This window comes from Cyprinus carpio, chromosome A3, assembly GCF_018340385.1.
Source record: "Cyprinus carpio isolate SPL01 chromosome A3, ASM1834038v1, whole genome shotgun sequence".
Taxonomy (NCBI): Eukaryota; Metazoa; Chordata; class Actinopteri; order Cypriniformes; family Cyprinidae; genus Cyprinus; species Cyprinus carpio.
In genome coordinates, this window is record NC_056574.1 from 14,161,485 (window position 1) to 14,189,364 (window position 27,880).

General features: G+C 36.9%; 1 protein-coding gene across 4 annotated transcripts; it reads left to right on the forward strand.

The window, feature by feature from the left end:
- Positions 1–1,204: 1,204 nt before the first annotated feature.
- Positions 1,205–21,205, forward strand: LOC109070107 (cdc42 effector protein 4-like). Of its 4 annotated transcripts, XM_019086703.2 has the most exons (3): positions 16,147–16,571; positions 16,968–17,059; positions 17,991–21,205. In XM_019086703.2, the coding sequence occupies exon 3, from the start codon at positions 18,164–18,166 to the stop codon at positions 19,169–19,171; it is 1,008 nt and encodes a 335-aa protein (XP_018942248.2). In that variant the 5' UTR covers positions 16,147–16,571; positions 16,968–17,059; positions 17,991–18,163; the 3' UTR covers positions 19,172–21,205. The 4 variants fall into 4 exon arrangements, with proteins under 4 accessions (XP_042575541.1, XP_042575568.1, XP_018942248.2 ...); XM_042719607.1 differs by lacking the exons at positions 16,147–16,571; positions 16,968–17,059 and adding an exon at positions 1,205–1,421; XM_042719634.1 differs by lacking the exons at positions 16,147–16,571; positions 16,968–17,059 and adding an exon at positions 13,656–14,027.
- The last annotated feature ends 6,675 nt before the right edge of the window (positions 21,206–27,880 follow it).

Here is a 27,880-nt window from a genome sequence, read left to right on the forward strand (position 1 = left end):
GACATCAGGGGGTAAGAGCAGAGATGTCGCAAGAGAGATGAGAAATAATAAGCCAGTAGGGAAGAGAGGCCAAGCTTATAGTGTGGCCTACACAGACAAAACCCTTCAACAATCAGACCTACCAACATTACAAGTATGCTTTATCTGTATATGAAATTAATTTAACACTTAATGTTAAGGAGAGTAATTGCATGATGCAAGATTGCGAAGAAGACTTTCTCAATGTACTATTGTCACACTGTTTATCCAATTATGAACATGAAAGACTTTTAGTAATAATGTACTGCTCCATTCACATCATTTAACATGTGAATGGCTGTATCTTTTACTATGTAACTGCCACTGCTGGTTCAAGATGGAGAAAAAGAAAAAAAAAACAGTGGTATACTGTTTGCCTGTTGAGAGCAGATAGTGATCTCACTGTTCAAACATGCCTTTCTTCTGTACACACAGTGCCAAAGGCCTTGAACTGCAAGAGGATACTCCTCTTTAGACGCATGTCTGAGGTGCAAATTACACATAATGGCCGTTTGCAAATGTATTTCTGTGAATATACAAACAACAGTTTAAACCCTGCGGGTACTGACTAGACCTTCAATGGCACAATGACTAATAACTGTTCCCTGCAAGATCCCTGTCAAGTTTGTTGCATTTCAAAGCGACATTCAAAGACAAAGGCAGGGCCACTGGGAGGGCAGCCTCAGTAACACCCTTTTTGCACACAGTAGGGACTGTTTAAGGATTAATTGTAAAAAAATAAATAAAATAAATCAATCAATTCAGCACCACAGAAATGAATCTGAACAGGATGTTCGTCTTGTATAGCTTTATAGCTCACACAGATCTAAAAATCATTCACAGAATAAAAGCAATGCTCCAGTTTAATGGAGTAAATGTTAACAGGTCACATTACATTCAAAAGAAAAATATAATAATTACATTGCTTTTATTTCGCAAATTATACATATTGAAATAATATATAATTATACGTTTATATTTTATATTTAATTATAATAAGTGTTCTTGATAGATTTCATGAAATTCACCAAAATAGTGAAGTGTAAAGTGTCAAAGCAGCCAGTCGATAGTGCGCTAGATGTATTAATTGTGCTGTGTCTTTAAGCGCGGAGTGTATAGGGGCGTGTTTAATATAAAAAGGGGCGTGTCTGTTGAATTAAGGGGCGGAGTTGAGTGAATTATTGCACAGAGCGGTGAATTTACAGCAGAGCTTGACACAGGAAGGATGCGGGTGGCTGTCTGTGTGTATTGTCACAACTGAGAGATACATGTGTTACCTATAGAGTAACGACAGAAAAGAGCACGAGGATATATTAGGCTCAAACAGAAAGGCTTTTTTTAATACACCCGGGGGATAGGCTAAAACCACAAGCTGCAAAGTGCATGGATAACACCATTAAACAGTAAGTTTTTAACTTGATATTTTACACAATTAAAACCTACATGTATAGCGATTATTTCAGCACTCTTGTGACATTTGTGAACGTAAATCTGGCTTATACTAAGTAAAATCCAATGTAGCTATTATTATTTAGTAGGTGGTATTGAGTTGGGTCAAAGTTTTTGTTTAGTTTGTTGAGACACACCACTCATCAGTTTGCACTATGCTTACACAAGACCTCCATCAGTCTTCAAAGCCATGGTCGAATAAGGGAGGGTCCCCAGTCTCTCCCTGGAAAGCTGTTTATCATTCTGAGAATATATGGTGGTTATTGCAGTATATAAATAAACAATGCAACTGTTAAACATTTGCATAAAAACGTTTCCTGTTCTCTGATAGAAGCGCATTCCGTGTGTTCATTGTTTATTTCTATGAGGATCCATCATCATCACTGCTCCACATGGCCAGCTGGATCATTGTTCATTATGTGCTCGTGCGCTACACGCTACACTCACGAGTCAAACGGTCTTAAATATTGATTTTCTCCCTCATGTGCCCTATCAAGAGCTCAAATTTGCTCAATCATCAACACACGTCATTTGTGTTGCGACACGGGCGCTTCTCGGTCACTGTGCTGATGGTCATGTGTATGGTTGCTGCTATGAAATGTTGCCGGGCGCACAGCATATGCCCTATAGGTTATATCATTCTTTTGTTGTGAATTGAATGCAGGTTTATAAACGGAACTGAGAGGTCTGTCACAAAGGAAGATCCAGTGCAGTGGGAATGGCAGTGGAGCCCATGGCAGTGTAATGAACTTGAATGTCCTGAGTCTGACCTACATTGTAAAACCAATGTCTTTTATGAAGGGAGTTAAAAGGTTGAATGACCATTTAAATGTATGGGGAGTTAAAAGGTTGAATGACCATTTAAATGTATGTTATATATCTATATATATATATATGTATATATATATATAGATATATTCTATAGATAGATGATATATGTATATGTATATATATATATATATATATATATATATATATATATATATATAGATAGATAGATATATATATATATATATATATATATATATATATTCTATATATATATATATATATATATATAGATAGATAGATCGATAGATAGATATATTATATATATATATATATATCTATATATTATATATATATATATATATATATATATATATATATATATATATAGATAGATAGATACATAGATAGATACACACTAGATTATATAGGCATATATATAGATATATATATATATATATATATATATATATACTCAGATAGATAATTATGAGATATATATATATATAGATAGACATATATATATACACACACTATTATAAGGCAATTGCGATACTAAGATATAAACTCAGTATTCAGGTTTTCAATTAATGTCTTGCTAATCTGAATTTTTATCTTGCAGTTCTGACTTTTTTCTCAGTGTACAGCTCATACTTCAGTTTTCACCACTTGTTAAAAAAAAAAAATAATAATTGCGACAATAAGAAAAAAAAAAATCTTATTTTATATCTTGCTATTCTGAGTTTGTATTTTGCAACTTTAAGAAAATTTGTGAGAAAAAGCCAGAATTGTGAGATACAAATTCAGACCTGCAAGAAAAAAGTCTGTATTGTGAGCTAAAACCTTAACTTTTTTAATTATTTTCAATCCTGTGGCGAAAACGAGCTTCCATAACATATAACGTAGCTATATATAAGTTTTATATCATTTGATTCTGTCCTGAGAATACTGTTGTATTGCAGAGATTATGAGCTTTCCATAATGAGTCAGTTACTGTAAATTATTTGACCATGGGCTTGAAGACTAACCTGGTCTTACAACCTAACTCAACTCAAGTCTATAAGCAAGGTTTAAAATAATAATAATGCAACGTATTAAAACATGACAACACCAATTACCAATAGCTGTCGTTTGTCGATGGTAACTATTGTTGCTGTGGTAAGTTATTGTAAAGGCCTAATCACCATATGAATTCATGGTTGACTTTTACAATGACATATGGAGCAACACTCAAGTGCATCTGAAGGTCTGTGTTTACACACGTGTGTCCACTCCACACATGTGCATGAGTACCAGTTGATAAATGTGTTTGTTTAGTTAGAGAAGTTCAGCACCTGCTGGTCATCATGGTACCCAGGTTAATGTGTTTCCTGTTCATTACTCCCTTCTCCGTAAACAGACAGCCAGGAACAGATGTTGCTCACATATGTGTTCTTTCTGTTAGTCTACTTGAAATGACTTTCGCTAATTTGTTGAGAAAATCTGTTCCTCAAACTTTTAGGAGAACAATATCTCAATTTGACCTGCACTTATGTCAGAATTAGCAGAAGTGTGTGTTTGTCTCTGCGAGTCAGTGCTGTTTGCACTTTTAGTATTTTAGCTTTTTCATCTGCTCTTGAATACTATGCCATGAATCTCATTACTGTACTGTTCAACAACCCTGGGCCTTTTTCAGAGAGTCTTAATTATGAGATCTTTTGGTTCAATGGCTTGTTTCTTAATGGGAATTTAGATCAACTGGTGTTAAAAGGATGATATTATTTTCCCAGTAAAAGTGCACAGTGATATAAAGTAAAAAGAAGACCACAGTATGTTTTTACAGTGGTATCTGTCTCTGTGCTGTGTGTGAGCATGTCCTCGACAGTTCTGCATGTCTGTGTGTGGCTGGACATGTGTCCAGCCTTTCTACGTTCCAGGAAATTCCACATAAACTGTATTTTTGCCCCAGAACAGGGCATTGGAAGCACTGTCAAGCGCAGGAAGCTGAAAAATGGCTGAAAGAGCTGTTAGTATGTAGCGTGGAATCATCATACAAATACAGATGTTAAGAGGAATGAGATTAGGTGGAAATAACATGCTTGATGAAACCAATTGCAGATGGAGATATCACATGAGACGTATTTGACATGATACAGTGGGCAGGGTAAAGTTATGTGAATTCAACCTCATCCAAACCAACAATCACTCTCTCTCTGATCCACTGCCAGTTCACTGACCACGTTAAACTTTGTGTAACCTCTCCAAACAAACCCCGAAACAACAGAATCCTAGTTTTTTTTTTTTTTTTTTTTTTAATGAAAGAAATATGGCTTTCCAGGTTTAGAAATCACACGTTTAAAATTAGACTACCTTATGTATTAAGTTTTTCCAATATTATGAAAATCCTGGTTAAACAAAACACAAAACAAGACAAAAGTTGTTTTTGGGTTAATAAAAAAAACTGATTTTATTTTATCTTTAGTTGTTTTTATCTTTTTTTTTAATACCTGCTTTGGCATTTGAAATTTTAAGAGGTCATGAAATTGTTTCCTGAAGTGTGCTTATAATCTTAGTATGTTTTCTTTTCACCAAAAATGGTCAAAATTTAGATATAAATGGTAATTTTCTTGACTGATTTTAGCTTTCTGATTTGAAGAATCTGTTGGAAGGGGTGTGTCTTCTGTGAGACTTATGCTATGATTGGCTCATATCTCTGCATATGAAATGAACATCACATGTAGAACTCTTTCGAAAACTTTTAGTGCATTTTACGATAAAAGCCACCAAGATTAACTAATCGTGAAAAGTGCTGAATATTAGGGCTGGACGTATGTCCAAAATTTCATATCCCGATATAGCTCATTTGATATCCCGATAACGATATACATAACCATATAGCAATTTTTCTGTTAATTCAGTTTATGAATAGTCTATACAAAATTGCAATGTGGAAATGCAGTTTGAACTGATATACAAAAAAAATAAAGGTAGTATGGACTAAATTTTTATTTTATTTAGAACCTTTTTTTCAAGCAAGACAACACCTGCCATTAAAATATTTCAACATATAGCAGCCAACTTTTAACAGTAACACCACCCAGACTTCTCTTGCAGCATCATGTAGGTGTAAAGATGTTTCCAAGTAGTATTCTTATAGAGCAGGCAATAGAAAGCAACCACAAATATTGATAATGGCCTGTCTATTCCTATTGGATATAAAAAAGTAACAAACTGAAAACCTCTGAGGTTTAAACAGCATGGTTCAGGGCAAAATACCAAACGTAAACTTCAAAGTTTAAAGTGCAACAGCCACAAAGTCAGCCTCTATATATATATATATATATATATATATATATATATATATGAGTTTGTTTTTGAGCGCTTACGCCACCACACCTCGACGCTGCTTTTGCAGTTTTTTGCTCGTTGACTCTCTCTGTATTCTTTTTCGTGGTTCTTGCGCAGGTGATAAAATAAATTAGTAGTGTTGGAATCCCGTTGTTGGCACTGGGAGCCGGCAAAACTTTACAAACAACTGTTGTCTGGTGTACGTCGGTCTTCTTATATCCAAACCACGTCCATGCAACAGAAGTCGCCCCTCTTTTAGGTACAAGCTCCTTGGTTTTGGTTTGCTGGTCACCTTGTTGAGAATTACCCTGGTCTGAACCGCGTGTACTACCGTCTTCCTCCATGTTTGTTTATGTATTGCAGCGTGCATGGGCATGCCATGGCGTGAGGTGCATCTTGACGTAAAATTCTGCCGTAAACGCCTTATCGTGGCGTAAACGATAGAGCCTTATATAAAACGATAGACATTTTCTATCGTCCAGACGATATATTTCGTCATATCGCCCAGCCCTAGTGCATTATATTCAAAATTATTTCAAAGTTTGCAGCGCTGCACTGCAGCCAAACTCAGTCACGTCTACAGAGCACACTATGCAGTGACCTCTGTATTGCAATACAGTTTCTGCAATCTCCGAATATTTTCATCATAAGTAACAGAAAAGACAATGTAAAATTCAGTTTCACATTTTTATATTATGTTTATAAAGTTAGCAAAGGTTTTTGCACCGAAAAAGGCCCTTGATGCCAAGATTCTCCCGATATGAAAGAATAATTCATGTTTTAAACTGGGGAGTTAAGTTTTGAGTTCTGAAACTTACATTATGTTTTTATTGTAGCGTAGCCTCTTATGTGTACATATCAATTACATTATGATTCTTCATTTCATGACCCCTTTAAGTCATTTTGAGGCCCACTGTCTCCTCTGTGTTTCTCCATATCACCTTATGCTGCGTATGCTCTTCTGTATCATCGGCACCACAAGGATGCGCTGGTTTCTTTAAAAAAATAAAAGCAAAATGCACGTAGAAACAGCGCATCCTGCTGGCTACAGAAGAGCATACGCAGCATACGGTGATTTGGAGAGACACAGAGGAGACCGTTGACAAAGGAATTCTTGAATAAAGTCATTATTTGTTTTCTTTACTTACAAAAGTGTTCCCGTCACTTCATATAATCCAGATTGCACGTCTGATGGCAGATGGAGTATTCTGACGATGACTTTCATACCTTTTATGGACCTTGACACTGTTATTTCCTTGGCAGTCTATGGGACAGTCACAGGCCTCACGGTTTTCATCCAAAATATCTTAAATTGTGTTTCGAAGACAAACAGAGCTTTTACGGGTTTGGAATGAAATGGGGGTAAGTGATTAATGACAAAATTTTAATTTTGGGGTGGAGTATCCCTTTAAGGCCAGCTGGAAACGTTAATGTGTCTCGGCAGATCACTTGTGATTGTATCACCAGGTAGAAACAGGGCCTAAGAAACCACTTTGCAACCGTTTTATGAAAAAGACTGTTAATCTTTTGTAACTCTAATTTTGTCTTTTATCTTTTATAATCTATTCAATATCAGACTATTCGATGGTAGAGGAAAGGTGCATTATTTGAGTTACTAGGTAATCATAGAGGCATTTTGTTGTTGTTGTTATACAATGAAAAGTTCTCTGGAAGTAATAATAAGCCATTGTTTAAATATCTAAGTGTGAAACACTGTCTAGTGTAATTCCATGAATTCAGTATTCTATAAAGCCGAAAGGATTACATCAAACTACGCCTCTAAAGGTATACATGCAATAAAAGAATTGACATTTTATAAGTTGTCCACATTTTAATTTTGTATGCATCACTTAGATTTCTGCTAGATTTACAGTAAGATTGATGGAGTTTGTACAGACACACAGTTGAAAATAATGTAAATGCATGAAGTTGTATGAAGTTCATCCTAAACGTCAGTGGAGCACGAATAGTCGCGTTTATGGAGGCCTGCTGTGTTGTTTGTTTGTTTAGTGTGATGGGCAATTGAGTTTATGCTCCTGCGGAAGGGCAGGGAGTTGGTTTTTGTTGGGATGGGAGGGTGTAGACACTCTGCCCTTCCTGTCCAAAACCCTAGTTTGCAATCTCTATCTGTTTCACATCATTCTGTCTCTGTCGCTGCACCAGGAATCAACTGTATTTCACTTGATAATCCAGACTTAATGTACTGATTTTAAAGAGCTGTTTATGGGTTAAGTCAATATTCACTCATTCTTTTACTCACGGCCTCTAAAGTTTAATGACTTGTTGTTTAAGCGCCAATTTAAGATGATTTGGGTGTGACTTGGTTCACACCAAGAACAATAACTATAAAGGTAACTTGAACAACTCAATTAGTGTTTATACCAACAGATGATAACATTCTGTTCATTATAAGCGTATGCTGCAGTTTTGTCATCTGCCACTTTAAATGCTCCAACACTTTAAAGCAAGATTGATTCTGATTGGCTCTCAATGTTTTTATCATTCATCAGATGGAAAAAAAAATGTTCTGAAAGTGATTCCAATGAAATCGTTCCTCTGTGTCATTATAGTTACACAGTAGTTGTGTTGTGGACCCTATTCTCATAGAATTAGAATGCTTTTTGAAACAGTTATAGTTATCGTCCTGTGTGTATAGATAGAAATACTCCTTATGGTGTATAAATACATTAACACTGAATTTAATGTCATTACTTCAATTGCTTACCTTTTTCTCCATCATTAGTCACAGTCTGTTCACTGGCTGTCTGATGCGTTTGGCAAACAAAACTTTGATATTTAAGCAATGCATATCAAAGCAAATTGTTTTTACAGGATGGATAACATTTTTACTTTTAAGGAGGAATCAACTGTACTGAGCAAAGTTTGCCAGGTTAATGAAATCAAAAGTTTAAAAGATACTCGGAAAGGCACATAGTAGCAAATAAACCCTTCATGGAGACTGAAGCACCGTTATTTGAATTCTTGTCTCCCCACACTGGTCTGTCGTTATGGTGTCATCTATTTTAGATTAACCCTGCCCCAAACTGCAAGCAACTACAAAACAAACTGTGGTTGGCTTTTTACAAGTCTCTCAGATGGTCACTTCCTGTCTGTGTAAGTGGTTCATGCCAGATAGTAGAGCTATGTGAGGATACAGCCGAGTTTTAGCCATATGTTTGTCTTGATGTCATCTGTCTGCCGGTGTTTTGGGGGCAGTATCAGAGGGCTGTCCTCTGTAAATATGCAGATTTGCAAATATTTTGCTTTGGAGCAGAATGAATATAGATGTGCTGATTTGATTGTTCCCGGTGCTGAAGTCTCATCACTCTTGCTGTTCTACCCTAGTTACAATCGCCCCGGTCTCTTCTGTGACGTATAATACAGCAGACATTTACTCTGACTGTAGCACATTTATAATGGTAGGTGGTAAGGTGAGGCTCCATTTTTAGTTGCAGTCAAAATGGTTACATCTAAATCATCACAAAGCAATCAAGATGTTGACACCCAAGATAATGCCAGCTTGAACCTTTTGACTGGTCTGTTTGAAAGCCCCATCCTGACTATTGTCATGCATTTTTGGCTCTGTGTAAGAGGCGTGCCACATTCAGCCCAGTAGCCTTTTGTGAGCAAATGCAGATGACACCTCAGGAAAGGAGGCGCCACGCTGAGGTGTTATGTAACGTGTGACGGGAGGAAGAGAAGTTAACGAGGGACCATTGTGTGAAGATTATCTTATCTCAGGTGAATAATATTTACTCCCCTCATCCTTTCGGCATGCAGCTTCAGATCTCCACAATAATGACAAGCTTGAAGCATTATCTGAGGCCTGTTTGTGCAGCATTTCTTGATAAGCTGGCTTTTCAGAGCTGGCTTGAATTGGTTTTTAGGCTTATCAGCATCTGGGTGGACAAATGGGCCGAGAAGATGCTGTAGGTGCTTAGTCACTCTGCCATGGAGAGAGAGCATTATGGGTAATTGAATCAGCTCTGCTCAATGTCTGCTCTGCAGATCTAATATTTAGGCTATTTCTGGTTACGCAGATGTAAGATGTTTCACGAGCGGTCAACACTTTTATCAACATGCATAGTCGTGCTGCTATAAAAAAATCCGGTCAGATGTTGATGTTTTTCACACTCGCATTAAAGGCCTGTTCACATCACAGGGCATGAAAATAGGACACATAATAAGTTTGTTGTTTTTTTATCTTCTGTCTGAAATCTTTGGTAAATTCTAGGTTTTATGCTTTAAACTAAGAGTATTTTATGTATTTTTACATTTATTCATTTGGTAATGTTTTTATGCAAAGTGATTTACATTATATTCAAGGTATACATTATGCTGTTTTCCTGGATGAATTGGGGTTATTTTAGTTATATTTATATACCATTATAGTATTTCTTAATATATTAAATTAGCTTTTAGTTTTCATTGTAAATTTAGTTTAAGTTTAGTGATTTTATCTGCTTTTGTTGTTGTTGTTGTTGTTCGTTGTTGTTGTTGTTGTTGTTGTTGTTGTTGTTTGTTATTATTATTATTATTATTATTATTATTATTATTATTATTGTTATTATTATTATTATTATTATTATTATTATTATTATTATTATTTATATTTTTTATATTATTTCTAAATTCCATTTTAAATAAAAATTAGAAATGTTGCCTTAGAAACCAATTGAAAATAAGTTTTAAACTTTATTTAGATTAAAAAACAAACAAACACTTGATTTAGTTAAAATAACAACACTGGATTGTATGTTGCTGGAATGCATGTTAAATAAATTTCTGAAATTTAGGCTCTTGTGTAACCAAATCTTGGTTGATTTTATACCATCATCCTATCCATCATCTTGAGTGTTGATTTTTTTGTTTTGTTTTGTTTTTTTTTTATGCAAAAAGGCCTTTAATACCAATATCTGTAGGGTTTGTATATAATTAGTTTGGTAACTTATAGTGTCCTTGCATTCTATAGTAATACCAGTAATCTATGCATAATTACAAGCAAATAAATCAAGTCATCTTTATTTATATAGCACATTATGATCCAAACTCCATCAAATATTAGTCAAATCCAAATTCTGCTGTATAGCAGCTCTAACAGAACTGTACAACTAAACTAACACTAAACCAAAATCTAATCCTAACCTTACATGTTTTTAATTAATGTTACTCAGTACTTAATGGTAGAATTACACCGTAACAAAGACAGCTTAAACATGTAACCATTAGTTTCTTTACCAGTCTTGGTGTCCCCTTCTTTTAAAAGATCTGTGGTAATGTAAGTCTGCTTGTACCATATGGGTCTCTGTCTGTGTGGCTCTGGGGTCATGAGGACCTCCATCAAGGTCATTGGATCCTAATAAACCCCGACAGACAGATCTGTCCCAGCTGGATGCACGCACCTCATCACATCACATCACATCGCCGCTGACAGATTTATGTCCAGTAGGAATCACTACTCGCTTCTAGAAATCTGTTCACTCAGTAATTGATGAACTGAGTGGATTGTAGTTCATTTAGTTTGCTACTTTAAGGTGGTGCAAGTAAATAACTTTTTCAAGTTGCAGGCTTTTCAAAGCATAATGAATTAAAGCAAAAAGGGGTCTTTTTATGCTTCAGCTGTAGCCTTTTTATTAGCTGATTTGAGGTTTCTGGTATTAAGCAGAATGCATGTGACCAATTATTTATGGTTGAGACGTACAATAAAAGAAGACAGCTCACGTGGCTCTGGGCCCCTCTGCTCAGGCAGGCAAAGAAAGTCTTGCACAGATCAACAGTAGATCATTCACTGTCTGAGTGCTAGGATGCACTCAGCACTTTTGTTTGATTCACACAGAGATGCTTGTTCACAAAGAGTGAGCTTTCTGTTTGTCCAATGCAAAGACCAAAGACGATTTGAAGTGCATGTGACACGCCAGTGTGCTTCATGTCATGTTATGTTAATTTTAATATATTGTCTGTATATCCACGACTCAGCGTTGGACAAATATATTATATATTATATTATACCTACAACCCTGCATAGGACAAACCCATTATTATATTATATTATAATATATACCACCCTACATAGGACAAGCAGATAATATGCAATAAACACAGCCCTATAAAGAACAAGAAAATAATATGATATATTGTGATATTATTTTATACCCACAACCCTACACTGGACAAAAATATTTTATTATATTATATTATATTATATTATATTATATTATATTATATTATATTATATTATATTATATTATATTCCTCTTTTTTTTGGATGGAAGGAAGGAAAAAAATAGCAGTATTCAAACAATCTCTGGATTATGACTTTCAAAGTCAGGATTTGTGGCTCGCTCTGAGATGTTTGTTGAAACCGAAGCCACCCCAAGTGCATTAGTGTGTATGTGTGTGTGTGTGTGTGTTTGTGTGTTTGTGTGTCTGATGTGTGTATGTTTTTCTATGAGATTTTCTAAACCTCCTAAACTCACACACGGGGTCAGAGGTTAATATGTATAGGGTCGCAGGGATGTAGAAAAGGAGGAGCGTATAGTGGGAAGGAGGGAGGTGTGTTTAGTCTGTACAGAGGAAGTCTCACTGCTCCCTGTGAACTGCGTTACTATCACAGACAGATTGTAAGGGTATTTGGAAAGTCACTCACCCCTTCAGAGGCCTGTTGTTTCCCACGCTGCCTTCCCATGCCCCCCGTTCTTACTTCATATTTAAACGTCTATAAATAAGTGCCTCCCGACCAGAAGCGTTTGAGATATTGGTCCAGAGATGCACATGGATCACTATTAGCTGAAGGTTGTTAGTCTTTCCCCCAATAGCATATGTGCTAACAGAACATGGTAGCTCTTGGATGAATTAAGATTAGTGATTACAGTGTGTCTGTGTAGAAGTGTTGTGCCAGAAACATACTTTATTCAAGTACACAAATTATGGCTAAGTGAATGCTTGGACAATGAATATGTTGCATTTAGGGGGGTTTGGGTTTGTCCCGTAGCTAATTTTACACAATGATTACAAAATTTGTCTAAAAAGGTTTCTATTTAATGAAAAAAAAAAACAGCCTTATTAAAAAATTATTTTTAAGCTTTTTTTCCTTCTGGGGCCTGAAATGCAGGAATTTGGGTAAATACGGCTAATTAAACAATATTTTGCTGAATGTGTTTTTGTCCTGGCACGTTGGCTGGTTTGGTTTAGGACTGTCATGGATAAATAAAGATGACAATAAAACCGCCCGTAGGTGGCAGCAAATCACTGTTTTTAATAAATGATTTATTGAATCGTTCATTAGAAACGAAACAAGTGAATGGCCGGTTGAATCACTGGCTCACATGATTTGTTCAAAAACAGATTCATTCAAAGAATGAAACACCGCGTTGCTCTACACTGTTGTATAAAATTATTAGCATAGGCCTATTTATGTGCTAATTTTCAGAAAAGTACATTGCTTGTGCAATGAATATAAAAACAAAAACTCATACATGGGTATTTTTTTTTCTTTCATTGCTTGAATTATAAGGGCATTCTGACTGCATTCTAATGGGCTTCATCGCGCAGTGAACGCTTCTGGACTCTCAAGATGGGGTTTTGATTGTTTTCTGCAAACTCGGTGACACTCTACTATCGTCTCTCAGTCCCTCACAGTCATACAGCACAGAGACATTATGACAGGGGAATGTCTTTAAATTCTAATCAAGGAAAAATCATACCTTTTCTGTTGTTTTCCTTTTAAAGAACTTCAAAAGTTGCGCTTGAACCATTTTGCACGAAAAATGACGGAAACTTGCTTCAGCTTGTGCGCAGCTTGTTATAGTACCGAGTTCTGATTGGCCAATCGCTGTTATTTAGTTTGTGAATTATCATAAGTAGAGAATTTTAACATTTAATCTGCACAATAAATTTGACATAATACACAACATTATTAATCTAAAGGGGATGGTTAGGGGGGATGATGGTCTCACACAGGTGGGATGCTTTTTGTCATTTTTTTATTTATTTTTTCCACCAGGGGATGCCATCCCCCCGCATCCCCCCTCAATTCGAGCCCTGGTTAGGTGTGTGTGTGTGTGTGTGTGTGTGTGTGTGTGTGTGTGTTAGGGATGTGCGGTATACCGGTACTGGGGAAAACACCGGTATCTTTTATATTTCAAACGGTACGATATCATAATTTTGCTCAATTCGGTACTTCATACGCTGCTGTTCCGAAGTTAGGAGGCAGTGCATCCCAAATTGATGCGAAACCGGTAAACCTGAAGAACAGCGCCACGGATCAAACAGATGAAACTCTATTAACGCGCCCGAAACTAATAAATACAGAGAGCAGTAGAAGTGAGATATGGCGTTACTCTGCATACAGGACAGATGATAAAGGTGAACGAACTGACCACAGGAGTCAACACATCAAATCTTGCTAAGCATTTGTCGCGTGCTCTGCTCATCCTGATCTTTTCAGAGAATTAAGAGATCGACAGGTTAGTGATCATTCATAAATTCAGACTTAACTTTAACTTTTATTTACAACTGATCAACGCACATACATAAGATGTGATGCAGTAAACACGAAAGCTCAAACGTAACGCTAGAACCAGTGACATTTTGGTCACATAATATTTGCACTTGCATTTCAGAAAATCAAATATTGATTCAAATGAACAGTTTTGCTATATTAATTTTAGTATCAGTAACATGAAGGGAATGTTTCTGCCACATTGCCGACTGCTAACAAGCAGCCGAGAGAGAGATTTAACGTTATATTTAAAGCTTTGTCTGAAATCTGAAAACAATCGGAGGGAGAGAGAAATAATAACGCGATTTTGAATATATCTTTGACTGTTAGAATAACACTTTTGAAAAAGGTAAACATAAGAACAAAACAATAAACAAAATACAGTACAGATGATTTATAAATAATAAATGTAGGCTACTAATACATGTTTAGTATGTTAACATTACACTTTATGCATTAATCATACCTAACGTTAACCAAGATTAATAAATTATCAGTCACTTTTTTTTTCTCTCAATATTTTTATTTTATTTTATTTATTTTCAGTTAACTAATTTTTTGAGGCTGGTTATTTGCCACCTATGGTATCGATTTAGGATCAATAAAGAGGAATTACATTCTGGTATCGTACCAAAGCCAAAATATGGTACGGACCATGTGTGTGTGTGTGTGTGTGTGTGTGTGTGTGTGTGTGTGTGTTTTTTTTTTTACTGTATGTTTTGTTTGTTTGTTGGTGTATGTGGGACAGGACAGAAATGCAGCAGAACTGTGTGTCTAGGTGGATTTAGGGCTTTACATCTTTCATCTTCGGCTTGTTTTTCTTCCAGCTCATGCCACCCAGCAGCAGCACCTCATATAAACACTGCTGTCTTTGTCCAGAATGCTGTGAACCGTTGTTCTGTATTATAATTAGTCACTAACTGAATAATTTTGCATATTGATCACTTGCTGTCCCCTTTTTGGGCTTTTTAGAGAAACAATTTGTTAGTCTTATTAGACTTCCATATTTTTATTTAGAATATTCTATTTGGATGATTTTCAAATTAGTGGTAGCGGACAAAAACAGCCTCTGCTCCTTTTGGGAAAGGATAATATATTTAAAGCATTTCATTTTTCTTAGTTGTGGTGGGCAAAAAAGATTGTAGCTGACTTTATAAAACAACAACTTTAAGCGGAAGCTAAGCAGTTGCATTGGCAGTGGTCTGAAATAACGCACAAGTGGTAAGTGGTAACCTACTATAGCTAGCTCCCTTTATCTGTGCTCATGAGTTTGGACTAGTAGATACATGTTTATTTAGGTAGTTAGTTGGTTTTATATATATATATATATATATATATATATATATATATATATATATATATATATATATATATATATATATATATATATATATATATATATAACTTATAGGATAGTTCACTACTAGGAGCTTTTTTTCTAAAAAACATTAATACTTGCATCAGCAAAGAATGATGCTTTAAATTGTTCAAAAGTGACGGTAAAGATTTTATATTGTTACAAAAAAAATGTTCTGTTTCAAATGAATGCCGTTTTCTATTTTTATTTATATTCATCATAGAATCCTGAAAAAAAAATCAATCACGTTTCCACAAAAATATTAAGCAGCACCAATGATTTTAACATTGAAAATAATAATAATAATAATAATAAATGTCATCAAATCAGCATATAAGAATGATTTCTGATCATGTGACACTGAAGACTGGAGTAATGAACATTCAGCTTTGTCATCACAGGAATAAATGATAGGTATATTAAAATAAATTCAACTAGAAAACAGTTATTTTAAATTGTAATAATATTGTAATATTACAGTTACTGTATTTTTGATCAAGTAAATGCAGCCTTGCATGAGAGATTTTGCATAAGACATCCCAAAAATGTTATTGACCCCAGAATTTGAACAGTAGTGTATGATAAAACTATACTTTATTTGTTTTTCTACATTGTTTACAATAGAAATTTTACAATTGGCAAGATTAAGATTTAAATAATTTTTTGTTCTCTCTTTTAATTGTATTATTGTCTGCAAACCTGGCAACATCAGATATATTACTGGCTTGAATGATGAAACGCTTCATATTTCACTTTGAACAAAAGTGTTAAATGGCTAAATATAATATTAAGCCATCGAATCTTGATTAATGTACAGCAGAAACGGTACTAATATTGACATTTGTCACCAATATATTGTGCTTTCCTGGGCATCATTTTGGAGGCTGTGCAAAGGCTTGCTTTGTTTTCAGGTGGGCTCGTCATCCCCTGCTCAGTGCATCCATGAAATGATGTCATGGAAATGGGTGTGTGCAGTAGAGAGCCGCAGGACTTCATCTCTCATTGGCTAAGCCTTATCCGCGCTCTCTCTAGCCTTCAGGGAGGGTGCTGGCTGCATGTGTTCAGTCAGTCTCTAACAGAAGACACAATAGAAGATGTTCATTATTTTTTATATTACCAGTGATTTCTGATATTCAGCGCTTCTGAGACATGGTATGTAATTTGCACTGTATAATTAATCTTTAATACCAAAGAGAGTGATAATACTATTCTGTTCATTAAAGTTGTGTATAAATGATAAAATCATTGTGGATAATTTAGGTTTTTTATTTAGTCATTGACCATGCAGATATATTTTAATCCGTGAACAGTACAGTTTGAGAGAAACAACTTGGTTAATGCTCAAAGGAGGAAAATGCATTCATGCTGACAGGAAACGCTAACATCTGTTTGTGTGCAAAGGGGTGTTGCTATAGAGACACAGGCAGGTAAGGACATTATGAGGAAGTGCAGAGACAAAGCTGGTACAGGAAGATTCAGCCAGAAAGAGGTCATGAGTTGGTTTGACACCTCAGTGAAATTCACTCTAGCTGTTATTGAATATTACAGCAGATCGGTGACAGGAACAACTTTGGCCCATCTATCACACTTAGTGTTAATTTACAAATTTGGGAATAATGCCACAAGACTCTCCGGTGAAGGTAAGCTTTTTGAGTCTGAGGTTTGCACTTGTTTGTCTTTGTGTAAATGTGTTCATGTTTAATTTGATGTTACTTGTGGTTGTCCCTGATGATCTACTTAGTTTAGAGAGTAGAAGTTAAGTTTAGAGTCAAGTGAAATAATACCCCGAACCATCAATAGGGTCATGGCTTACCATGTTCTTTTGTCTCTGCCATGTATACTGTCATGGATGATTACAGAGGAAGTAGCTGCATAGATTATCTCCACTGCAGAGCAATGGTGTTTGATGATTTTGCAGATTAAGTATCACTGGCAGCTGGTCACAATCTGTGACTATGTACTTGTGTATTCTTCGGATTGTACATATGACCATAAACATGTTTTCTTTTAATTCCCATATATTTATTAAGAATTTTCTATTTCACTAAAGTCATTAAAAAATAAAAATGTTAATGATCCTAATAACACTGTATAAAAATATAATTTCCTTTTTTATTTTAGGGTAAAACACAGTTTGAGGCAGGTTTCATAAAATTCATCCTATAAGGATATTACTCATGACACCATAAGTATTTCACCAAGTAGTTAAACTCTCCACTAAGTTCTTTCATCAGTCTCTGCATATATTATTAATGATTGGAACTACAGCTGCCTGACCACAAGAATCCTGACCCTTACCTCATCTGAATGCCAAAAACACTACTGCAGTTTAGCTCAGGGAAAAGAATGACACTGCAGCTTCTGCTGGTATTCTGGCCAGACGCATTGATAAGACACCCTGGAACTGCCTGTGTTCTGCCTGGACTGCCAATTTTTTTCTGTCTGTATTGATCTTGCACCCAGCACTATAATTAACTTCTTGGCTTTGCACTGTGGTTTTGCTTAGAATCAAGATGTCATCTCCAGTTAAATATGAAATTTGATTTTGATCTTGTTTGTCCCCAATTTTAGATTATCTCCTATTTGGCAACTGAAGTGACGGCCATCAAGACTGGACTGAGTCAGGCTGAGCAGAATCTGGCTGAACATTTTAGGACTCGTTAAAAGAAAACCACCTTTTAGTGAAACCACACGACCAGTCAAACTGAATTGTAGAACTGGATTTGTGAGTTGTGCAAACAGAGATGCCCATCTTAAAGCAGCTGGCATCGGGGTCTCAGACCAAACGGCGCTCTCGTATGGACCTCACTACTGAGATGATCAGCGCTCCCTTGGGTGACTTCCGGCACACCATGCATGTAGGGCGCAGTGGGGAAGCTTTCGGAGACACCTCTTTCCTCAGCACTCGATCTGGAGAGCCATCCCGAGAAGGACACACCTTTCCCCGTTCTCCGAAACCGGGACTGCTGTCTCGTACCTTCCGGGGCAGCAAGCGCTCTCAGTCTGTCACCAGAGTAGACCAGCAAGACAATACCCTCCTTCCTTCCAGTGGGTCACCTACCTTTGTGAAGAATGCCATGTCCTTGCCCTTTCTGAACAACGAAGAAGGACAGGAGGGAGACAAGAGGGTGCTCAAGAGCTTGACCTCCAGCCCCTCCAATGGTGCCTCTGATGACGCATTGGACCTGGAGCTCCATGAGAAGCACTTTGGGGTGTTGACAGATCTGCGACCTTCCCCATCTTACAACGGGAGAGGATTGAAGAAAGCTGAATCTGTGATGTCATTCCATGTTGACCTTGGGCCCTCAATGCTGGGGGACATCCTGGGGGTCATGGAGAAGGAAGACGACGACCAGGGCTTTGAAGAAGGCAAGAGCAGTGAGGGACGTGCATCTCCTCTTCCCTGCAACCAGGGAGGAGTGGAAATGGATGAGGAAGCGAGGGAGGTTGTTGTCAAAGAAGAGGAACCAGAGGGGTTAGTTGCACTCGGCGAGGGTCCCTTGAGGGCTCCCAGCTCTGTTGACTTGGAAATCCAGAGTGAAGGCACCAGCACCCCAGAACCACACCACAAACACCTACATCACCTCGACAGCTGCTCAGTTTCCAGCTCAGGTTCAGCCGCAATGGAGGAGAAACCAACCAGTGAGCCTTACGAGGAAGATATAGGAGTTACCGAGAACAACTGCAACCCAGACAATGAACCAGCCTTCTCCTCGTTCATGGAAGATGAGGATGATGAGATCAGAGTATGAAACCCTACAATCAGTAAACCTTTCTGGGGAAGGAGAGATAAATATCTCAGACTAGAATTTGACATTGTGTAAAGTGGAGAAATGCAAAGACGGTGTGTAGATGTAAGCACGTCAAAGCTGGACAGATGCCTCAGGTTCCTGTGTCCCTGTACAGATAAGTTGGGGAGACTGCTTTAGCTCAGACACCAAAGCCATCTGTCACACTACTGACCCATGTTAAGATGAGCAGCTGGATGTGTTCGGACCCAAAGGGACCTGCTACAAATTCCACTGATAGCTCTGCTAAAGAAAAGACATGCATGTGGAATACATACGTCACAGAAATGGTAAACTTCACTTGCGCAAGCAGATGCTGTTTTTAAGCCATTCTCCCATAGTCCCATGCGGGGTTCCCACAATTGTAAGAAATATCAGGGTTTTTTTTTTTTAAATGTAAAGGTCATTGAGTTTTTTTCATCATCTCTATAAAATTGTTAAAAAAATCCTTATCTGGTAATCACAATCAACTGAAATGGTCATGTAAATTCATTGGTCAAAAGATGTGGGGACCCTGCCCATGACTTGATGCCTAAAGATAATAGTTCTTTTGATTTAGAGCACTAGCGTATTAAAGTAAATCATTTGATTTGTTCAGTGGCCCTCTGCATAAAGGTACTGTATATCTTCGAAGTTTAATCAGCACTCTGCCATTGTCATAAAGTAACGTCATGTTGGGTGAGAGCTCTTACGAGATGATCCAAAATGCTAAGTTCTGTTTTATCATACACTTTCTTGGGGTTGCATTGTCAAAGATTCTCTAGATTACATAAAATCCAGTCATGTATCCGGTAAAATTGCCATTTTAAAAACTACTGTGGTTTAGAAGCTCAGAAAATGTCCTTGTGCAACTGATTACACACCACGCAGGTCTGAGCTCGAATGGCGATGATTTAAAGGTGGTGGATGTTTGAGAACCTCTTCAGAGACTGTTCATAGTCCACTTTTGGGAAGACTGGCAACAGGTGTCCCTCTGTCAGATCTCATTTTTCAGTCTGTACGTGTTTTGCATAGTAGTTGTTTGCTCAGTATCTTGCATATCTCACCACTTCCTTCCTGCTCTTCATGGCGTGTGAGGGGAACTGCTGTTTATTGCTGGAGTTTTTGATCAGTTAGGTTGTCGCTTGTCATTGAAACGTTTCAAACATTGGTTACACAATTTAACTCAGTTGTGTTAAATCATGTCTTCTAGTAAACATGTCAGTTGTATTAATTGTGCTAACACTGACATTAGCAAATGATGGCACTGTTGAGCAAAGACACTAAAATTCATTGATTCCGTTTGATCTTTTGAATTTTTCATGGTGTACATGTCTATATACAGTATATAGCAGATGATCATGACTAAAATGAGGCCTTTATCACTGCAGACCTTCATGTGTGAATTAACTGCATAATGTGCAAACTTACTGTCTCTGAATTAAGGATCAGGCACTGTGAAGACAAGTCTTCCACATCAAGCCTACAGTAACATGAGATTTACTGGGAAATCTCAGCTGCTTCATACTTGAGGTCATGCCAGCCTTAAGCAGAAAAGTGCCAAATCTAATCAAGCATGTACTGCCTAGTAAGCCTGACTTTTTAATCATTTTACATGGTGAATAAGGCTTTGCCTTAATCTACTATATATAGTAGTATTCTTGCTAAGAATTTTTGTCTACAGTAATATATGGTCCAAACAATCCATCTTAGATTGATAACTGTAGACAGCATTCTGTTTTATTTGCATATCCTTGTGCTAGCGGTCAATTTTAAATTTGGCAAGATAAAAACATAAGTAAAAAGAGAGAAGTCTGTTGATATCTGAAACTGTGTGGCTGTGTGTGAGGTGGATTTAACGGAGTTTATCTTCGTGTTTTCCCTCTTTGTGATAATAGTGCTATTTGTCTCGCTTATCTTTGCAATTTGTATGTTGTATATGTATATATTCCTGCTTGCCAGCCTTTTCAAGGCTAGAACCGCTATATTTTTAAATAAAAGGAAAAATTGTCCACAAAAGTGTCTTTTCTTCATTTCAGAAATGTTTTACTCGTAAGATTAGGCTATTTCATGATGTACTGTGTAAGTGGTTTAAGTTTGAAGTCATCAAGGAGAAAATACCTGCTGAAAAAAACCCAAACAAACAGCTAAAACCAGCCTTAGCGGTGTAAACTGGAAGTGGTCTCTGACCTGCTATAGAAGTGGCCAAAACCCCTCTAAAACAAGCCTGCGGACCAGCTTAGACAAGACTGGATGACCAGCTAAAACAACCCAACTAGCTTAGGCTTGTTTAGCAGGTTTTTTTCTTTTCTGTTGTTTTTTTTTTCTGCAGGGTCAGTGGGATCGTCAATAAACAACCTTTTTGATTTTGGTTTGTTTTGCTGTGTGTCGGTTTTTGGAGCAAGCTTGACGTTGCTAGTATGGGAACTAGCTTGGGAAGACCTTCACTGCATAGATGAGCACAGATCCATTGACTAATTCAATAAACCCAGAGGCTACCCGAGGGAAGCTGCTAAAGGAAAGTAGACCTGTGATCGAGCACATGCAGCTCTTTTAATTGGACCACTGCAATTACAGATCTACGTGAAAGTTTCATGTGAGTAAAGAGAATTCACACTCACTCATTTAACTTATATCAGCTATCACATTAAGCTCTTTCGCATATTATAGATGCGTGTTGCCTACAGGTGAAAATCAAAAGCCCCGTATTCCCAGCTCAAATTTCCGAGTGATTGATTTGAGTGTTAAAAACAAAGTGGTTTGATTGATCTTCCTGCTGCCCTACAAAGTTTGTGAGGTGTTAATGTTCCTTCGGTTCAGATAAAAGAGAATTAAATAAAACTTGGCTTGACAAAAAATCCATCATTTCATATACACGCCGCTTCTTTAAACCGTGTTATGAATACATCCTGCCACCTAGCGGCCATCTGTATGCACAGCGTCGCTTGCCTTTAATTTCTCAATGCTACATGCCACTCTTACAAGAGAACAGGATCAAAGCCTTTCTTTAGCAGAGTATTTTAGTGTTGTGATTTGTTTGTTTGTTTTTGGCACTGAATGCTTGTGCTTTGTAAATGCAATAACATATTAAAATAACCAAAATTAAAATATACACATAAAATCACAATTTAAACTTAAATCATATTTATTTTTATTTTTCCTCAATAACTATAGTTTTTATTGAAGGACATACAGTTCTGGAATCACAAAATGAGTCGTGGATAATTTATTTAATATATCAAATTAATTAACGTTTTTTAATCCAATATATGAATTAAGCTTTGATATAATAACAGCAGAAATATCCTGCTATATGGACACTGGCCCTTTGAATATTGAATATGGTGGCCTTGGAGTGAATAAGGTTGAGAACCACTGATTTTAGAATGTTCTCATTCTCATTTTCAAAAGTTTGTACACACTTGAATGAGTTTAAGCTATTTTAAACATTTTAATCTCAGGCTTTTATAAAACAAATTTATTTAGCTTGCATTTGTTTAACATTTAGGTTAATTCATTCATAGGTTTTATGATTTAACTATTACGCACTTAAATATGTTACAATTAGAAATAATAGATTAAATAATGAATATATAAACGTTCTTTAATATTATTAATAATAATAAAGTCCCCTTTTCAGGATGCTATATTTTAAAGATAATTTTGTAAAATCCAAATAAACTTTACAGGCCTTAATTAGAAAGTGTTTAAACAAAGTTTTTCATGATTGTTGCACAAACCATAAACTATTATTACACATGCTCCTGTGAAACAGACACCGATTACAAGACACATTGCAAGCGGAAGAAAATACATTTCACAGTTCCTATATACAGGTCCTTCTCAAAAAATTAGCATATTGTGATAAAAGTTCATTATTTTCCATAATGTAATGATAAAAATTAAACTTTCATATATTTTAGATTCATTGCACACCAACTGAAATATTTCAGGTCTTTTATTGTTTTAATACTGATGATTTTGGCATACAGCTCATGAAAACCCAAAATTCCTATCTCAAAAAATTAGCATATTTCATCCGACCAATAAAAGAAAAGTGTTTTTAATACAAAAAAAGTCAACCTTCAAATAATTATGTACAGTTATGCACTCAATACTTGGTCGGGAATCCTTTTGCAGAAATGACTGCTTCAATGCGGCGTGGCATGGAGGCAATCAGCCTGTGGCACTGCTGAGGTGTTATGGAGGCCCAGGATGCTTCGATAGCGGCCTTAAGCTCATCCAGAGTGTTGGGTCTTGCGTCTCTCAACTTTCTCTTCACAATATCCCACAGATTCTCTATGGGGTTTAGGTCAGGAGAGTTGGCAGGCCAATTGAGCACAGTAATACCATGGTCAGTAAACCATTTACCAGTGGTTTTGGCACTGTGAGCAGGTGCCAGGTCGTGCTGAAAAACGAAATCTTCATCTCCATAAAGCTTTTCAGTAGATGAAAGCAAGAAGTGCTCCAAAATCTCCTGATAGCTAGCTGCATTGACCCTGCCCTTGATAAAACACAGTGGACCAACACCAGCAGCTGACATGGCACCCCAGACCATCACTGACTGTGGGTACTTGACACTGGACTTCAGGCATTTTGGCATTTCCTTCTCCCCAGTCTTTCTCCAGACTCTGGCACCTTGATTTCCGAATAACATGCAAAATTTGCTTTCATCCGAAAAAAGTACTTTGGACCACTGAGCAACAGTCCAGTGCTGCTTCTCTGTAGCCCAGGTCAGGCGCTTCTGCCGCTGTTTCTGGTTCAAAAGCACACGCCTGTGCACGGTGGCTCTGGATGTTTCTACTCCAGACTCAGTCCACTGCTTCCGCAGGTCCCCCAAGGTCTGGAATCGGTCCTTCTCCACAATCTTCCTCAGGGTCCGGTCGCCTCTTCTCGTTGTGCAGCGTTTTTTGCCACACTTTTTCCTTCCCACAGACTTCCTACTGATGTGCCTTGATACAGCACTCTGGGAACAGCCTATTCGTTCAGAAATTTCTTTCTGTGTCTTACCCTCTCGCTTGAGGGTGTCAATGATGGCCTTCTGGACAGCAGTCAGGTCGGCAGTCTTACCCATGATTGCGGTTTTGAGTAATGAACCAGGCTGGGAGTTTTTTAAAAGCCTCAGGAATCTTTTGCAGGTGTTTAGAGTTAATTAGTTGATTCAGATGATTAGGTTAATAGCTCCTTTAGAGAACCTTTTCGTGATATGCTAATTTTTTGAGATAGGAATTTTGGGTTTTCATGAGCTGTATGCCAAAATCATCAGTATTAAAACAATAAAAGACCTGAAATATTTCAGTTGGTGTGCAATGAATCTAAAATATATGAAAGTTTAATTTTTATCGTTACATTATGGAAAATAATGAACTTTTATCACAATATGCTAATTTTTTGAGAAGGACCTGTATGTGTATATATATATATATATATATATATATATATATATATATATATATATATATATATATATATATAATCACCCACAATTAATTAGCCCTTCTTGTGTTGTTCTTGCTTAAAAATCATAGCTCGTCCAGTCTGAGTATTTTCCTGTTGTTCTACTACATAACCAGATGAGGTCGCTGTTTGTAAATATTTGCAGCATTATCAACGTGAGAGTCGAGGCTTCAAGTTAGGGTTGCCACCAGTCCCTTAGAATACGAAATCGTCCCGTATTTAAAGGTAAAATGATGCGTCGCGTATCAACACATAGTTGACTCAACAAATATGCATTGCGCACTGTTTATAATACTAATCGCAATTATAATGAAATCAATTTCTTAAGAAGTAGAGAAGGTCATTTTTGCGTGATCGCATTTTGGCGTTTTTGTTTCCATAGCGACGGAGTCTCCAGAACGCGCGCGGTTAAAGCCCTGTCACGCGACCGCGGCACGCTGTAAACAAACCTGCGAGGTTTAAAACGTCTAGAGCTCACGTCCGCCCTTTGAACACAAGGCGGCTCTCACGAGATGTAGGGCTGAATGGGAAGGTTACCAGTGGATCTGTCCAGTAACTAATGATGAACGCGCAGTTTGCAGAGAAGCTTGAACATGAGTGTCCATTATTTAGCCTCGCTGAAGGGGGCAGCCCTCCTTTCCTTTGGGATACCAGCATGAAGAAATCTGGAAACCATTAAGCAACCTGCTAGAGCTGAGATTTGAAAGAGAGAGAAAGGGGGGTGGGTTCAAACAGAATGCACGATCAACTTCGTTTTTTCTCCCTTGACTTCAGTCTCTCTATAGACAGACACACGTACACATTTCGGATTCCAGTAGGACCCCTCCCATCATTTTTCCCCGTGTCTCCAAGCACAGCACATGCAGGGGTTTCCTTCTTTGTCTTTGCTATCTAGTTTGTCTCAGGATTCATTTCTCAATGCTAGAAAGCGAACAGGAGGGAAACCCGTCCATGGGCTGCAGCTGTGGTCCACCCTTCTGTCATGATCATAGATGGGCGACATCATAGACACTTAGTTTGAAAGCTGAGTTGACAGTAACCAGACAGCATGTCCTTTCAGCCTGTCATCTCCAGCAAATAATGACCACATACATGCACAACACTTGTCTGAGGCTTCCCCGCAGAAACAATAAAACAGTTGGGACAAATAAGATGGGTGTATCTTCCTTTCCAGTCCATCACAAAAACATACTGATTACAAGTGCTGTGTGTGAATTTTTTTTTTTTTTTTTTTTAATGTTAGATACTTTTCTACTAACCCAACTTAAATGTAAAGAAACGATTGTACAGTAAGTGCAACATTTGTAAGCTGATTTCCAAACAAAGTGTAAATGCTGTGGTTTGTGGTGCAGTTAAAACATCTAGCTCCTTTGAGTTAGACGGGACTATCTTTTAATCTGGGAAAGATTTTGATTATATCTATAAAACAGAAAGTTACTATTAAAAATAGGGCTGTCACAATACTAAAAGTTTTCGGTGGGTAAATAAATCTTAAAAAACAAAAAAAAAGTATTTTGTGCTCAACCAAGGTTACATTTCTTTGATCAAAAATACAGTAAAAACAGAAATATTGTGACATTTTATTGAAATTTAAAATAACTTTTCTATTGTAATATATTTTAAAATATAATTTTTTTCTGTAATGGTAAAGCTGAATTTTCAGCATCATTGCTCCAGTCTTCTGTGTCACATGATCCTTCAGATAGGTAAAAATTGATAGCCTGAATGCACTGTAAGTCGCTTTGGATAAAAATGTAATTTAATTTAATTTAATTTAATCTTTCAGAATTCTTTGGTGAAGAGAAAAACTGTTGATGCATAAATATTACTGATACAGTGACATTATAAATGTCTTTCCTGTTTTATCCAACATTAATGAGCAGGGAAGCCAGGCCACGATATCTAGATCTGCAGAAACAGTTTTGTTCTTGTCCTTCATTTGTTTGCAGATCTAACTGCTATGAGCAAAGGGCTTTGAATTTTACAGCCCTTTGGAAAGTGTTATTAAAAAAAAAATGATAAAACCCAAATGGAAAGAATACTCGACTGCAGTAGTTGTGCTTGAAACTCATTTAACAGTAGAACTGCTTTTTCCATCAAGCATTTTCCAAAAGTATTTCTTAGCTGAGAGTGCAAGCCTCTCTTCAGTACATGGCGATGGACGACTCCAACTTGTGGTCTGAGAAGGATTGGAAAATGTAAACATACGGCAGTTTGGCAGTGACCTCTGACCCTGGGCCCATGGGACCACACACATGGATGAGGAACAGTTTGCTTGAGATGAATGTTTGACGTGCCATTTAAGGGTTTTAAAATCAGCATGGATCAGAGCGACAAGGACAAGGCGTTCACATCTCCCCACTTGTAATCGTGTTTTATGTCTTCTTTTTTTATGTTCGCATTGTAATTCTTTCTCTCTTTCCTCCAGAGTGTCTGTCTGTTGTAATAAGCAGTTTCCTGTATAAATCACAGCCCACTGGAGTCGGCTCAAATACTCACTCCTAAATCGAGAAGCATTTACCACTTAAGTGGGACTGTAAACTTCAACTGTAAAATGAAAAGCTATTTAATGTACTTTTTATAGCAGCCTTTCAGACAAAACATAATTTAGTGGCATAAACTAGCATATTCCATCTACTCTATGCTCACTTATGGGCCATTCACACAGAGTACATTTTTGCATTTAAAAACATTAGATGCTGATAAAATTGATGCGTTTTTACAGATTACAGCATTCACACTGGGAGCAGGCCATGCAGTCACTTCTCGTTCACCAAAAAGGAGCAACAACATTGCACGTTCAAGTGGACGGGTGAGTTTTTAGCCTTATTGTCAGTTCAAAACAATACAAAAATTATGTAGCTACACAATAATAGATGTTTATTGGAAACATGACCATCCTCTCACTGTCCCGTTTCAGAAAACAAGACGTAGCTGTAAAGTGAAGGGGTTAAAACATTTAAAAAATATTAAGTCAATAAGTAAATAAGCTTAGGACAAAAGACTTTCCACACAAACTTTGTTGCCTATGGATTCTTTAGTGGTTAACTGTTTGAATTTTCAGGATGTCAATAACTAGTTTGCATTGGAATATCAAAATCTAGAAAGAACGGTACACTGGTTTTAGTGGGCAGTTGGTTGTGACTGGTCAAATTGCAGTTGTCCAGATTTAGTTAGGTTTTTATGTAGCTATATTTTTTTCAAAAGTATAGACAATCATTGTATTAGCTGTGACAT

Coding starts and splice junctions, on each gene's coding strand:
- LOC109070107 (XM_042719607.1), top strand. CDS start 18,164: ATGCCCATCTTAAAGCAGCTGGCATCGGGGTCTCAGACCAAACGGCGC.